Source organism: Carassius gibelio, chromosome A10 (assembly GCF_023724105.1).
Source record: "Carassius gibelio isolate Cgi1373 ecotype wild population from Czech Republic chromosome A10, carGib1.2-hapl.c, whole genome shotgun sequence".
NCBI lineage: Eukaryota > Metazoa > Chordata > Actinopteri > Cypriniformes > Cyprinidae > Carassius > Carassius gibelio.
The window spans coordinates 8665119-8681227 of NC_068380.1; the positions used below are offsets into that span (position 1 = coordinate 8665119).

The window sequence follows — 16109 nt, forward strand, 5'->3', positions numbered from 1 at the left end:
GAAGGCCCTTAGAAATTGCTGTTGTGAATGATAATTGTGTCATTGCTCACCATAAAACATTTACCTGACATATTAAGATTGCTCATGTGCAGTAAAAACTTAAAACCCTAAAGTCCTAAAACCCTCTAGAATTCTCTTATCAGCTTTTAAGAATGGTGTTTTGCTATTTATGAGTAAAAGTCTGTCATTACTTGAAGAAACTTGTTTTGTTCTAAAACAAAGTACATATGGATATACTATTGTAGTGTGCATTTTAAAACGCATGGAAAAGGTGTTACTAATTAAAGACTACATCTTTTGTAGTCTTTATATTTAAAAAAAAAAATCACATTTGATGTATGAATCTGTATATGTGTTAAAGTTTTTTTACGTAATGAACTTTCCTTACTCTTCAAACCTAATAATTAGCTCCCCAATTAGCCTTCAAATTGACGTAATGACTGAACGGCTCTATTATGGCGAAGTGACAAATACTTTGATGTGTCAGACTGTGATCTGCAGGGATTCTGTTCATCAATATATCTTTATTGGTTTAAGCAATAAATAGTGACTGAACTCTTCTGTGTAAACGTTTTGCAGTTTTTGGCCTTCAAAATTCATATATTCAGATATTTTCTATCTGCTTGAAGTCATTTACATAATTAATCAGTTGGAATATTTAATGAAAATCACACATGGTACGGTGTTTGTGGAATCACTACACTTCCCATAATCCCCGTTCGTGGGTCTTATTTCCGGTCCTGCGCGGTTTCTGGAGCGGATTGGAACCCGGAGTCAGGATTCAGTAAATGTATAGACGTTTGGAAAACAGGTAATGACTTTATGCTAAGCTTGTGAGGTATTTATATTCAAACGCATTGAGGAAAATGGCCAAATGAACCTAATTCACGGGTGTAGGAGCAATGAAAAGTGTGAGCGGAGTGAGTTTCTCGTGTTTTGGGTTTTCAAACGCTCTGGCTCCAGGTGAGCGCTGCGTCTCCGTTCCATCCGCCATGCCGATTGTTCTTTGTTACATTTGCATTGCTGAAAGAGCGAGCCCAGCCTGAGATCCGAGTTAAAACCCGGCTACAGTTTGAAATCTTCCCAAATCATGGAGTTTCTCCGTGTTGTACTCTTTCCCTGGCTTCTGCTGCTTACGGGCGTTTCATGCGCGGACTGCTGGCGTTGATAAAGAGCGTCATTTGTTGTTATTGTTGATCTTGAGAGCATTAACAAAATCTGTTTCACTGTAATAGGTTCAGCTGACTGACAGCAATGCAGCGAGCACAAAATTATAATGGAAAAGTGCATTTGAATGTGTTTTTACAACGTGTTTGCATTAAGACTTTACGGATTTACATTTATATAATGTATTATTTACTATAATCTTCTCTTAATACATACTAGACGTGCATATTTTTAGCCCAGATTTACAAAGATATATTAAAAATATATTAAACCCCAAGTTATTACAAACTTTATGTGGTTTCATTTTAATACTGAATATTAAAAAATAAAAATCTAGATTGTGTCATTTTAAAACGGTTTTATTTAAGTCTTAAGAAGTAATATTTAAGTGATAAGAAGTAATTCAGTAATTAGTGAATGGTTACAAAACCTGGTATGTTTTGTCATTAAAAAAAATAAAAAAAAGATTTAGCATTTCTTCAAAATTTGTCAAATCAACATGAACACAAGTCTGTATTATATACATTTTAAATATTTGAATATGTTACATCTTAGATTCATATTTAAAATCTAAATATAATTAGGGTACTAATCTACTTTTAATTAACAATTCATGTAATTAGAATTATTCAGTCCTATTTTTTTATTGGCCAAAGTGTCATAGGGACACCATGCCACCAATTAATTGAATGATAAAATTGTTACAGCTGTTAAAACTAATGTACAAATTTTGTGCATCATCTGTAGGGTGTCAGAATGGCAGAGCAGACACCAGATGAGTTTATTTGTAAGTATGCAACTATAATCTCACGCGTACACAAATATGCATGCAACATCATTGTAGTATTGCAATATTGTATCCTCATTGCCACTGTAAAGCTTTTTTGCGGTGTCTTTGTATTATTAAAGAACATGGCATAATATGTGCATGTGACTGTTCTTCCTGCAGGGTGTGAGGACTGCGGGCAGTACCATGATTCTGAGTGTCCTGAGCTGGGGCCTGTCGTCACAGTGAAGGACTCGTTTGTTCTGAGTCGGGCACGGTGAGCGGACATGGGAGGTTTTCTGGCCAGATACTCTCATATATTGACACTGTCTTGTTTTACCACCAGTGTTTTATGACAATAACAGTAAAACAAAAACAAAAAAGTATATTGTCAAATATCACTAACATTTAAAAGAACTGTTTTCTATTTTAATAGATTTTAAAGCGTAATTTATTCCTATGAATTTAAAGCTACATTTTCAGCAGCCATTACTCCAGTCTTCTGAGTCACAAAATCATCTAATATTCTATTTTAATGCTCAAATAACATCTCCCCTGCAGTTGTGCTGCTTAATATTTTTGTGGAAACTGATAACAAAAAAAGTATTTATTTGAAAAAGAATGTTTTTGGAACAATGCAAACTTTTATATAATACTTAACATCATTATTGTCCATGCTCCAGATCGTCTTTACCAGACAGCTTGGAGATCAGGTTAGCTGAGAAGGGGAAAGAAGGTGTGTTTGTGCTTCGACGGCTGGTAAAGCGGACTCAGTTTGGCCCTTTTGAGGCCAAGAGGGTTCCAAGCCTTCAAACTGAGGGGGCATTTCCTTTAAAGGTAAACAATAGACCATCAATATGCCACCAGTATCCAAATAGACCTATACTTAATGTTTTCTCTATTGTATATCTTAGGTATTTCAAAAGGACGGCTCAGTGGTGTGTTTTGACATGTCCAATGAAGACGACTGTAACTGGATGATGTTGGTTCGACCCGCCACAGACCACAAACAGCAGAATCTGACAGCGTACCAGCAAGATGATGATGTTTACTTTAATACATCACAGGTGGATATTCATAGCACTGTGGTTATGTAGTGAGGACGGATACAGTTATGTTATCAACACTGATAAATAATGAACAGCTTAGTTTATTGTGGTGTGTGATTTAATTTCAAATGCTTATTCACTTTGATTTTTCTCTCTTTTTTGTTCCATCTCAGGATGTCCTGCCCGGAACAGAGCTTAGAGTCTGGTATGGAGCTTTTTATGCCAAAAAAATGGATCGGACAGTTCTTAGGCTACCTGTACTTCCACCTCCACCAGGTATGCTGTAAAGTCTGTGCAATGCGCAGTATGCTTCTGTTGGATGAAGGACTTCATCCTTTTGCGTCTTCAGAAATGGTGTCCAACAAATCTGGAGTCCCTCCAGTAAAGGGGCCACCAACAGAGACCCTTCGAGACCCGAACCAGCTGCTTTGCCAAACCCTAGCACTTTCCACAGCCCCCCCTGTCCAACAGGTTTCAGAGGCGTTATCTCAAAACAACACCGCTAAAATTGCCCCCACCCTGTCGGAGCCAACCAGAAAGCAAGGAAGGCCACGACGCACAAAAGCACAGAAACCTACGCCGAGTGGAACAGCTGATTCTAGTCAAGGTGAGGTAGGACTTGTTGGGGTACATTTATTGAAAGCACAAAGTAACCCTTGAAAGACTGTTTGAATGAGCTGTATTCGTTCACCTCCCATCTAGAAGAAGCCCCTGTTTTTGTGTCCGGTGAACTGCCTCTCAGTACTGTGGCTTCTGATGTTCCCCTGTCTGTGCTGGATGTCCAAGAGGTGGTTGCCAGAGACGGCCCACCACTCAAAACATCTCGGGTGACACGCTCCCCCATCTCTGTGAAGTAAGGACAACTTTTACAATTAATTTCTGTCACATCCTCTATGTTTTAAAGCACATACACTATTGTTTAAAAGTTGCTTTTTTTAAGACATTCAGCAGGGATGCATTCAAAGATTCAGAAGGGACAAAAAAGAAATGTATAAATTGACAAAATATTTCTATTTCAAATAAACACTGTTCCTTTGATGTTAGCTCTACTGTACTACTCTGAATTTCTGAAGGATCGAGTGACACTAAAGACTGAAGTAATGCTGCTTTGCATGACAGGAATAAGTTTTATATTAAAATATACTACTATAATAGAATATAGTTTGTAATAATATTTCGCAATAGTGATTTTTGATCAGATATATGCAGCCTTGGTGAGCATAAACGACTCCTTTCAAAAACATTAAAGAATCTTAGTGACCCCGAGCTATTGAACAATAGTGTAATTTCACTTTTTTGTTCATGAATCAATGTTTTATCTTATTTGTCTGTTAGACCTGGTATGAGGAAGCGATCTCTGCGTCAGGGAGGCGATCATAAAAGAGTTTACCAGTGCTGCCTCTGCAGTAAGGTGTTTCAGAACAGCAGCAACCTCAACCGACACATCCGGTCCCACGGTAACTCTCCCAGCATCCTGAGAAAGGACTTCTCACACACCATCTGATGTGCCATATGCTGAATAATATTCTCATATGCTTTACTTGTCATCTAAACTCTTTACTTTGTTTACAGGCGATAAATGCTTTAAGTGTGATGAGTGTGACAAGATGTTCAGTCGAAAGGAGAGTCTCAAACAGCATATATCGTACAAACACAGCAAGAATGAGGTATGGTGCGTCTTTTAACCATATTTATTTGAAATAGAATATTTTTGTAACAGTGTAAACTTTTTTATAATAACTTTAACATCATTATTTTCCAGGTAAGGTGCGTATTCTTTTTTTTTTTTACCATGAACCTCTTATTTATTGATTTAATAAAATAACATATTAAAGTATGGCTAGATGCATTCATTTTAGATGAATCTGTCTGTTTTTGTATTTTGTATTTGTATATGTTCTCTTAGTCTGATATAGAGTACAGATACAAATGTTCAACCTGTGGGAAATCTTTCAGAGTGGAAAATGCCTTAAGATTTCATAACTGCAGGACAGGTAAAGAATAAGTTTCATTTTAATGACATTGATTCAATCATTTTATCAAAATATTGCATGATAAATTCAGTTTTAGATTTACGACAGTTATTCAAAACCATAAATGAGCACAAATAATAATAATAATTATTAATGAAGTGTAATATATATATATATATATATATATATATATATATATATATATATATATATATATATATATATATATATATATATATATTTTAATTAATTATTGGTCAATTTATAAATTAAATGTATTGCATATTATGTAATTAAGTAAATAAAAAGTTCTTAACCCTTTTTACAATTCAAGGTTTTTATATGACTTGAGTATTAATACACAATTTAGAAATATATTTTCCAAATGCATTGTATAAATGAAGACAATAGGTATTTGACAGCATGCACAATATCTGTTTCATATGGTCTCCTCTTTTTTGCAGATGACAAAACGTTCCAGTGTGAGATATGCTCAAGGTTTTTCTCCACTAACAGTAATTTGTCCAAGCACAAAAAGAAACATGGAGAGAAACTCTATGCGTGTGAAATCTGCAATAAGTTGTTCTACCGCAAAGATGTCATGCAAGACCACCAGAGGCGGCATGTTGGTGAGTTATTGAGATTCGCTGCTTCCAGGGGCGGATTGGCCATCTGGCAATTTTTGCTAATGCCAGAGGGGCCGGACCATTTTGTTTACTGTGGGCCGGTCGGATTTGTAAAAATATATATAAATAAATAAAAATGTATGGGCCAACAGCGCATACGATTTTTATCGCTTGCACGATTTCACTTTTGTTAATAATAAATTGAATAATCATGAATATTAAGCAATTGGGGCGAGATGGGCCGACCGAACCTCTTAGAGGTTATTGGACGTTCAGTCAAAATCAAGCACATCATCAGAGAAAGTGCAAAACAAGTTCATTTTGAGTAAAAGCAAAAATAAACAAATAAAAAAAGTCAGTAAAAGCTAGGGAATTGACTGTATAAAAAAGCAAAGGCAGGGCAGAAAAACTTTGAAAAAGGGCTCTTAAGTCCTGCTAAATGCATAAAAATTAACCAAATTCTTTTCAAAAGGTTTAAATTCGACCGATGCAGCGGAGGACAGTAGTGCCACAGAGGTAAGAAGAAAACCGTAAATGGTAAACAGTAGCTCCAATGTGTTTTTTTGTTTTTGTTTGTTTGTATTTTGACAGTAGCCTACATTGTATTAAATAGTTGTAAGCTTAGCGTAGAACACCGGTATATTTGAAAATGTCATTGCTTTGTGATAATTGGTTACAAATGTTAGCTAGCCTGTTACTGAATTGCATGATGGAAATATCAGCAGATAAGGTGGGATTTAGGAGAACCGCTGACATAGGCTTTGAACATATTACTTTGAAATTGATAGTCATATATTAATATAAACATGACAGTAACAGAAGACAAATGGCATAACAGACAGCACACATACTTTACAACATCCTCAGATTCTTTTTCTTTTGTTTTTACTGTATGTGTTAATTTGTTGTAATCGTGTGTTTTTTAAAAAGTGGATGGGGTTGTGTGGGTGTGTTAATGTGGGCCGGTGTGGCTACAGTGCCAGGGCTGAATTTTTATTTTTTTTCCAGTCCACCCCTGGCTGCTTCAATTCATTTATTTAATTGTAATACTTCAAATAAATCAAGGACACACTTCATGCATATGTCAAATATTTATGACGTATTTCTGAAATAAATAAAAAAGTCAGGTAAAGTCTGTTTTGCTAATCAGTAAATAAGTACAAACACTAAACAGATGGTTCCTGTACAACCGTTCTCTGTTTCTAGGCCCGATTAACTTTCTTTGCTCTTCGCTTTAAGCAAAGATCATTACCCATTATGTCACTTCCTCTGTGCACTAATGGCTTCCACGACCCATTGCTTTTCCACAGGCCCAAAGAACATGAAACGAGAGGAGCTTGAAGCGAATGGGGAGGAGGGAAGCAAATACAGGAAGGAGCCTTCGGCATGTCCCATTTGTGGAAAGGTGGCTATTCTATATCAGTGACACCAAATACGTTGATATCAGATCTGTGCTAAACTGAATTGAAAAAAAGAAATAACTTTATATTCAAGGTGTTTTCCTGTCGGAGTAACATGAACAAACACTTACTAACCCACGGGGACAAGAAATACACCTGTGAGATCTGCGGCCGCAAGTTCTTCCGTGTGGATGTGCTGAGAGATCACATTCATGTGCACTTTAAGGTGAGGAATAGTGGCGTGCAAAACAGTTTTCTCATGTTCAAGGAGTTGGTGGGTTGTCTGAATGACTAGTCAGCCTGAAGGAACTGCTGAATAAAGAAGATCCACCGCTGTCAAAAACATTATAGTTAAAGGGCGTTCTCGTGCTTGAATGGAAGAGATGGAATTTAAATTGGTGATTTATTTGTGATGTTGTACTCTAATTGAGTTCCAAAATGCCTATTTTTCTCAGGACATCGCTTTAATGGATGAGCAGGAGAGAGAGGACTTCATTAAGAAGATTGGCATCTCTATGGAGGAGAGTGATGAGAGCTCTGATGAGGAAGAGGAGAAGAACGATCCTGATCATCACAAATACAGCTGCAAGAAATGTCAAGTAAACTCTCGTTATCGATTAAATATGGTGTCTGTTCTAACATCATGAAATTTCCAGCGTTTTGACGATAATGTTTTTGTAACTAAGTAATGGTCATTTCATTTACAGTAAAGATCTAAGTTAAAATATTCAGTGTATGTTTTGCTATTTATAAATTGTCATTTATATGCACAAATATAGAAGCAATAAATAGTAATACAAGGCTATTTTTACCGATATATATTTCCACATTTTTATGTATTTTAAAATGCATTTAAAAAAATACCCTTGTAAAGTTTTCCAAGCAGATTTTTTTTGTGTTGCCACAAATAGTAAAATCACTTCTTTGAAATTTTATTGATTCACAAACCCTTTAAATGGCTAAATAATGTAACGATCTACTGTGTTGTTAATGATGTTGCTTAATTTTATATTCCCATAAACATTCTCCCTCTCTTTTCACCATCCTTCATCAGATGACATTCGCCAAGGGTCGTAACTACTTGAGACACACAATGGAGATGCATAAAGAAAAAGGGTACAACTGCACCATGTGTAACCGGCGTTTCGCTCTGAAGGCCACATACAATGCTCACCTGGTCATCCACCGAGACCACCTGCCTGATCCTGCAGTGCAGAAGTAAGACTTTTTCAAACGTTTAAGATTCTTTTTCGTGGAAAAAAGTTGAATTCCACTACTTTCTTCAGATATATTCATCCATGTGACATGTGTGGACGGATTTTCAACAGCATTGGCAACCTGGAGAGACACAAAATCATCCACACAGGTGAGCCTTTTATTACCATTATAGTACAGGGGTAGAAATTCGTGAAGTGTAATTACTTTAATTTTATATACGAGGCTTAGTTAAAAGTGATAAATCCTCTGGCCGCTGCAGGAGTGAAGAGCCACTGCTGTGATCAGTGTGGAAAGTCTTTTGCAAGGAAAGACATGCTAAAGGAACATCTGCGAGTCCACGACAACGTCAGAGACTTCCTGTGTGCGGAGTGTGGGAAAGGTACGGACAATTAATTCCTCTCAATTCCCTAATACACCTTGCATGATAATGTGAAACATTGTAGCTTGATTATAACCAGAAACGAAACGCATCTACAGCATGAGTACATATTTGTCTGTGTTTTCCAGGCATGAAGACGAAACATGCCCTACGGCATCATATGAAGCTCCACAAGGGAATTAAGGAATACGAATGTAAAGAGTGTAACCGCAAATTTGCTCAAAAAGTCAACATGCTGAAGCATTACAAAAGACACACAGGTGAGCAACATGCTACATATGATACATATAGAAAAACAAGATTGAAAATATAATAATGTCTTCCTTCAGGCACAAAGGACTTCATGTGTGAACTTTGCGGGAAAACGTTTAGTGAGAGAAACACGATGGAGACGCACAAGCTTATTCATACAGGTACAGTTCATGGAAATATTATACGGAGTATGGTTTAGTTACAGTGAAACAGACAAATATTTATTCTCATCTGTCTGTCTTGTGCAGTTGGAAAGACATTTTCTTGCTCCGTCTGTGACAAGAAGTATGTGACGCAGTATATGCTGCAGAAACACATGCAGCTGACCCATGAGAAGGTGGAGGCTCAGTGCTGCCACCTGTGCGGCACCAAAGTCTCTACACGCGCCTCCATGAACCGCCACATGCGCCGCAAACACCCCGAGGTGAGAAACAACAACGTATTTTTTTTCTGAAAAAAAAACAAAAAACAACAAAAAAGAAAAAAGCTTTTTTGAAATTGTCAGTGATAATTAAGATTATAAAAATTAAATGTCAAAAAAATTCAACTCGAAAAAAAATCAATCGAATAAATTGTTTTGGTTGAGTAAATTACATGCTGTCTTCATCTGCAAAATGGTCTATTTTCACAAAATTACGAAGCAGCTAAAAACAAAAAGAGATATGCAAATAGAAATAATTTCTTTTAAATTGTAATCATATTTCACAATATTAGTTTTTACTGTATTTTACTGAAAATCGCATGCTGTTTTAAATTAGTACAATGGACTAAAATGACACATTCATTATAAGTGAATTACACTGAAATGCACACTGAAAGACATTTTCATTTCACTTTTTCACTTGTATATGTTTGAGCTTAAGGAAAGCTAGATGTGTAAGCTTCGTGTGATCTCAGCAGATTGTGACCGTAAGATTGGGTGAGTTTGATCCTGAAGAACCATCAACAGTCGACACCTCCACCATCAGTATTGCACAGGTTTGTCTTGTAACAGCCTGTCTTGCATGATAACAGACAGAGAATGAAAATTAAAGGAGGATTATACTGCATGAGAGAAATTTGAATGTTTTTTTTTGGTTTCTGTTCGTCATTCTGTTGTTCAGCCCTCTCTGACTCTGGAGAAAGGCTCTCTGACTGCAGAAAAAGTCTCCAGGAACTCCAGTCCCACCAAGAAGAGGGCTAAACTCCTGCCTCATGAGCCTGAGATGTCTGATTCAGACGAGTATGCTGACTTCACCAGCAAAACCACTGAGTTCTCCACCACTGTGGGAGATGAAACCAACTCAGCTGTGCAGAGCATTCAGCAGGTTTGTTCTATCAGTAATTATTTCCAAGCATTTTTCCCTTTAAAATTAACATTAAATCAAAATCAATCCTGTTTACTTTGTTTCACTTTGTTGTTTATTTTGATGCACATTGCTGCTCTTATTAAACATGATTCTTTTCACAATTAAATTCAAATTTAATACTATTTTGTCTTAATTGAAAAATAAATTACTCAGAATTTAGTTGACTAAATTAATTAAAAAAAGTTATTTCGTTAAAAAATTAAACACTAAAATATATCGTTCATAGAATAATATTGTACTGTATGAAAATTTATATTTTGTTATTTATTTCATTAAAAGTAAATTTATTTAATACATTAAAAAAATGAACCCTATTTACACATGCAAAATAGGTCTCTTATTGCATTTCGGACTTTAAAGCCAACAGATCTTTACATGTTTTTTTTTTTAAGTGGTGCATATGATTTGAAGTGTTGATTCATTTGATTATAAAGAATAACCTCCTCTGTTTAATGTACACACACACACAGGTGGTAGTGCTGGCTGACCCCAGTGCCCCTCCAGCCCCCTCCAGCTCGGTCAGTTTGACCAACATCACTGTTACCCCCCATCACCACACCCGCTCCCGCCCAGTTCAGCAGCCTGCAGCCCGTCGCCGTCGGCCATCTTGCTCCAAGCGATCGCCCCCTCACTCTGGACAGCTCCATCCTCACTGTGACATTCGACGCTGTCAGCGGTTCAGCGATGCTGCACAACCGGCCAGCAGATCTCCAGTCGGAGGCAGTGGGATCGACAGGGGCTGCAGCTTCACAATCAGTCGCGCATTTCATCAACCTCACTACCTTCGTCAACCCGATCTCCCACCAGCTGGAGCAGCCCGCTCTAACCTGGAGGCCCATCGCACCGACTGACGGAGCTCATGTGACCACTATAGATGAGACCCAGACAGACTCTAAGGCACCTCCAGAACAGCCACAACCACTGCCAGAACAAAGGCATCAGATCCAGCCCCAAGTCACAGGACCACCCCAACAACAGACCGCCACAGCACCACAGATGTTCAGCTACTGAGAAATTAAGAATATGATATCATTTATAGCTAAGGTCCCATTTTGGAAGTTTGTTATGAATTTGGACCAATAGGATGGAAGGTTTTGTTACTAATTGAGCACTTGTCATAGTTGGAAGTACGACTATGACTTATAAGGGCAGCGCAGATCTTTTGTTTGAATTTATTAAAAACCAGTGGACATATTCAATCAGATTATTATGTTGATCCTGGATATTTTTGTTAAACGAATGCATGAAAAATCTGATTATGATTTAAGAGGAAGCAGGACCTTATTTTTTCAAAATAATGACTGAGATTATATTTGTTGTATGATGTCATGCTGTAGCACCTGTGGATTGATGATGTCAAAAAGAATGAATCGATATTAATGTAATACATTGATAGATTGTACTGTAAGTGCTAACTGGAAATATATATATATTTTTTTTTATGAAAAATGGGTTGTCCTTCTAATAAATGCATGTATGGCCTTGTCTCTGAGGTGTTGAACCTGTATTAACGGATGGACGATAAATTATTTACACTTCATTTAATTTTATATATTTAAAATTATATATTTTATATATATATAAGAAAAATGTTTTTTTTTTTTTTTTGCATGTAGTGCGTAATAGTTTTATATATTTATGTTTGTACATTTATCAGAGGATATGATCCAATATAATTGAAAGAAGCAATACCTAAAAGTTAATGTTAATTACCCACGATCTAAATGCAAAAAGCAAAATCTAACGTCGATCTAAACCTGTTCTTATATGGTCTAACCAAACGGGACATTTACGACCCCGTTGTTTGTGAAGTTCTGCCGAGACTCCAAACCGCAAGCGGCGCTAATAACACGAACTTTCCCAAGATTATTCACTCAACAACAAAAGAGAATCTCGCGCCTGCGCAGTGGTGCTAGACGACGTCAGTCACTACATTCCGTGTAATGTAATTCATTCCGTGAAAACAGCCCCAGTTTGAGATTTAATTTCATACACGTAATTTACCTAAGTTCTGCAATTTTCAAAAAACAAATACAGTGGGCTGTCGCGTAAACACCCAGCAGTTTGATGCTCAAAGATATTCAGTGAAGATCACGGTTATATATATACGTGTTGCAGCAGTCGAGTTGCCAGCGACTCACTGGAGTGAAGTGGAACCAGAGTGAAACACGAGTTACAGAAAACGGAGAAAAACAGATCTGCAGCAATACAGTCAGTCTCTGAGTCTGCTTGTTTGGGTCAGGAGTGATAACGTGGCACAAATCTCGCCAAAATGGAGTTTGCAGCGATCTTTGCACTATCACTCCTGATAGGCGCGCTGGTTTTGTTAGTGGTCGTGGCTGTTGGCAGACAGAAAGACGAATTATCTGAGCAGAACGAACAGAAGAAAGACAACAATCCACCGGGTGAGCGTCTTACTTACACCTGTCAGCAACTTTAAAGTGGATTTCTCGTCACTAACATAACGATGTTCTAAACTCATCTCAAAGACTAAGTTTAATTTGGAAAGTAGTTTATTTTTATGTCATGTCTTCATATTCTGGATAATGTTACAGTTGAGGAAAATGCAGCGAAAACTTCTTCCAAAAAGCAGAAGCAGCAACAGCGCCCCCGTAAGGAGAAACCGCAGCAGCACACGTTCACACACAAGCTTCTGGCTTCCTCTCTGAAGGTAATCCTTGCTTACATCATAAACACATGACTTCATTTACTGTCAAAGCATGTTATAGTACAGACATTTATAATGTTACTTAAGATTTATTTTTCAACAGGAAGTCATGGCTTAGTGGTTAGAGAGTTTGACTAACCCTAGGGTTGTGGGTTCGAGTCTCGGTCTGGCAATACCACGACTGAGGTGCCCTTGAGCAAGGCACCAAACCCCCAACTGCTCCCCGGGCGCCGCAGCATACATGGCTAGATTATGAGATTAAAGTCATAATATTACGAAAATAAAGTCGTAATAGGCCTACAATGAGAATAAAGTCGAAATACTACGAGAGATTAAAGTCGACATATTACGAGAGAATAAAGTCGACATATTACAAGAGAATAAAGTCGAAATATTACGAGAGAATAAAGTTGAAATATTATGAGAGAATAAAGTCGAAATATTACAAGAGAATAAAGTTGAAATGTTTCGAGAGAATAAAGTCAAAATGTTTCGAGAATAAAGGCGAAATTCTCTCAATATTTAGACTTTAATCTCGCAATCTTAGATTTTTTTTTCAACGTGGCACTAAAACTCCATCGTACAAATCAGCATATTGGAAACCATTTCTGAAGTAATGGCTGCTGAAAATTCATTACAATTCCTGTATATTGATATTTCTGTGCATTTCATTTTTCCTTTCTAGAATCACAGTGGCAGTGTCACTTGCCTGGATTTTAGTAGCAATGGCAAATACCTTGCGTCTTGCTCTGACGACCGTACCATCAGGATCTGGAGCACTAAAGACTTCCTGGAACGAGATCACAAGTGCTTGCGAGCCAATGTTGAGTTTGATCATGCCACACTCGTCCGTTTCAGCCCAGACTCTCGGTACGTTTGGCTTCATTATAACACGTCGTTCAATTAGGCTAAATAATCGAACAGTTTTATGTAGCTGTTATTGCTGCTCACTAGTTTTGTGTTTGTCCCTAGAGCATTTATCACTTGGCTGGCTAATGGAGAGACCATTCGCATCTATAAGATGATTAAAAAGGATGATGGGACATTCAGTTTCAAAGCTGCCTCAGAGGATTTCCCTCAAAAACACAAGGGAATCGTTATCAACATCGGAATCGCCGAGACGGGTCAGTGGACTCCAGTAATTAAATGCATCTGAACTATGGCTAAGCAAGCTTGTGTAAGACTTGAGTAGTAATTTTATATTTGGTTTTCAGGCAAATTTATAATGACTGCATCTGTTGACACTACCATTGTGATCTGGGATCTGAAGGGAGAGGTTTTAGCTACTATAAACACTAATCAGATGACCAACTCGCATGTTGCTGTGTCACCGTGTGGAAGGTTAGTTCAAGAAACAATGCAAGCAGCCCTGCTGGAATAAAAAAGATTAATGTGCCGCATCAGTGTTCATAAAGAGTTTGGACATAATGCACATATAAATGTAATAGATTGAAAAGCACTTTTGTTTTTTTCCTTCTTATAAGGTTTGTTGCTTCCTGTGGCTTTACCCCTGATGTGAAGGTGTGGGAGGTTTGCTTTGCTAAATCAGGGGAGTTCAAAGAGGTCGCCCGTGCGTTTGACCTTAAGGGACACTCAGCTGGGGTTTACTCCTTTGATTTCTCTAATGACTCTCGGAGGCAAGATCTTCTCATCATTTCCCATTGAACGAAAAATATATTCAATATCAATCAATATATTTATCTAAATATAATCATAAATGTATAACTAATTCGTAAAATTATATAATATATTCATGTTAAAATGTTTATTCATGAGTACTATTTTAGTATTATAAATAATATTATAGCAATTCTATATTTTTAGTTAGATTTTACTTTTAATTGTAGTCTTTTTTTATTTTAAATATTTATATTTAGCTTAAATTTATTTTTATTTCAGTATTTTTATTTAGTAATTTTAGTGCTTCATATTAAACTATATTGTGTCAAATCTAATATTTATATATTTCAGTTAACAAAACAATAGGATTAGTTTTAGTAAACAAAAAAAACACAAATTAATTTGTGAACAGAGATTTAAAAACATGTTATTAAGGTGTGTTAATAATTTTGTTATTTGAATCTGAACTTTGCAGAAACTTGAATTGGCATTTTTTTTATTCAGTTTTGATGCCATATTCAATAACATTGCTGTCACTGCCTTTTACAGAATGGTGACTGTGTCCAAAGACGGCACGTGGAAGCTGTGGGACACTGATGTGGAATATAAGAAAAAGCAGGACCCATATTTGCTCCGGACCGTGCCATGTCAGGTGTCGGAGGGGAGCCGGATTGCCCTGTCTCCCGACGGTCGTGTGGTAGCCATATCAAACGGTTGTGATATAGCCATGTTCAATGCCAGCACTGGTGAACTAGAGGAGGAGTTTCACGGTGTTCACAGTGAAGAGATAACCGACCTTAAGTTTGACATCAATAACCGTTTCTTAGTGAGTAGTGGGGACCGTGCCATTCACGTCTTTCACAATGTAACCGGTTACCGTGCTGCCATCCAGGACATGCAGACCATGCTGAAGAAAGCCTCCAACGATGGAGTGAGACAGAGACTCCAGCAGCAGATCACAGATGCTCAGAATGCTCTGGACACAGTGCTGAATGCAACTAAGAACTAAAAGCGGAGTAATTTTCACTCGAAAGCTAATCTGTTTTTGGTTGCTTTGCATGCCGGTTTTATTGAATAAATCGGGTGTTTTTAAGTGTTTGACAAATTTGTTTCTTTTTTCACAAATTTTTCTACTGCCATCTCTTTGTGGCTTTAAAAGTGACTTTCACTTTTCAGGGGAAATATAGTGTCCTGCAAAAGCAAAATAATGTCATACTGAGGTGGAAAAAGTATTATGATTTATAAAGATCTGTAGATAGATAGATAGTTTTCTGTTGATTATTTTAATTATTCCGAAAGATAGATTATAATTTCCTAACTCAAATTTAAAAAATGTTTATTCATTGTGTTTTACGTTTGCACTGCATTATATTTGAATTTTTATAATTGTCTACTCCTAGTTGTCTCTGCATATTGAACCAGGAGTATTTCATGATCATATAAAGTACTATCAGCGATTTTGTAAGAATGGAAAAAGCACATAATTTATGCAATATATAAAAAAGAATACAAATACAAAGTCTATTAAGTTTTTAATAAAATCTAAATGTCAAACAGATAAGCTCATATTTTTTATTACATTTTTAATTTTATTAATTGCAGTCCTTAAGCTTGATTAATGTAAATAACGTGTAAACTATTT

General features: G+C 36.7%; 2 protein-coding genes across 2 annotated transcripts; both read left to right on the top strand.

Moving 5' to 3' along the window:
- Positions 1-722: 722 nt before the first annotated feature.
- LOC128021074 (PR domain zinc finger protein 15-like) lies at positions 723-11666 on the top strand. The gene is given in 25 exon segments (XM_052607987.1): positions 723-811; positions 1915-1954; positions 2117-2210; positions 2617-2770; positions 2848-3000; positions 3156-3258; positions 3332-3589; positions 3685-3835; positions 4318-4439; positions 4555-4649; positions 4889-4976; positions 5420-5584; positions 6892-6986; positions 7076-7207; positions 7437-7580; positions 8036-8199; positions 8268-8347; positions 8459-8578; positions 8707-8838; positions 8908-8991; positions 9079-9254; positions 9731-9808; positions 9934-10137; positions 10650-10724; positions 10726-11666. Coding segments are annotated over 24 exon segments (3363 nt in total). The 5' UTR covers positions 723-811; positions 1915-1923; the 3' UTR covers positions 11191-11666.
- Positions 11667-12056: 390 nt separating this feature from the next.
- LOC128021076 (transducin beta-like protein 2) lies at positions 12057-15560 on the top strand. The gene is made up of 7 exons (XM_052607991.1): positions 12057-12584; positions 12735-12850; positions 13533-13717; positions 13820-13971; positions 14062-14188; positions 14332-14484; positions 15017-15560. The coding sequence occupies exons 1-7, from the start codon at positions 12452-12454 to the stop codon at positions 15474-15476; spliced, it is 1326 nt and encodes a 441-aa protein (XP_052463951.1). The 5' UTR covers positions 12057-12451; the 3' UTR covers positions 15477-15560.
- The last annotated feature ends 549 nt before the right edge of the window (positions 15561-16109 follow it).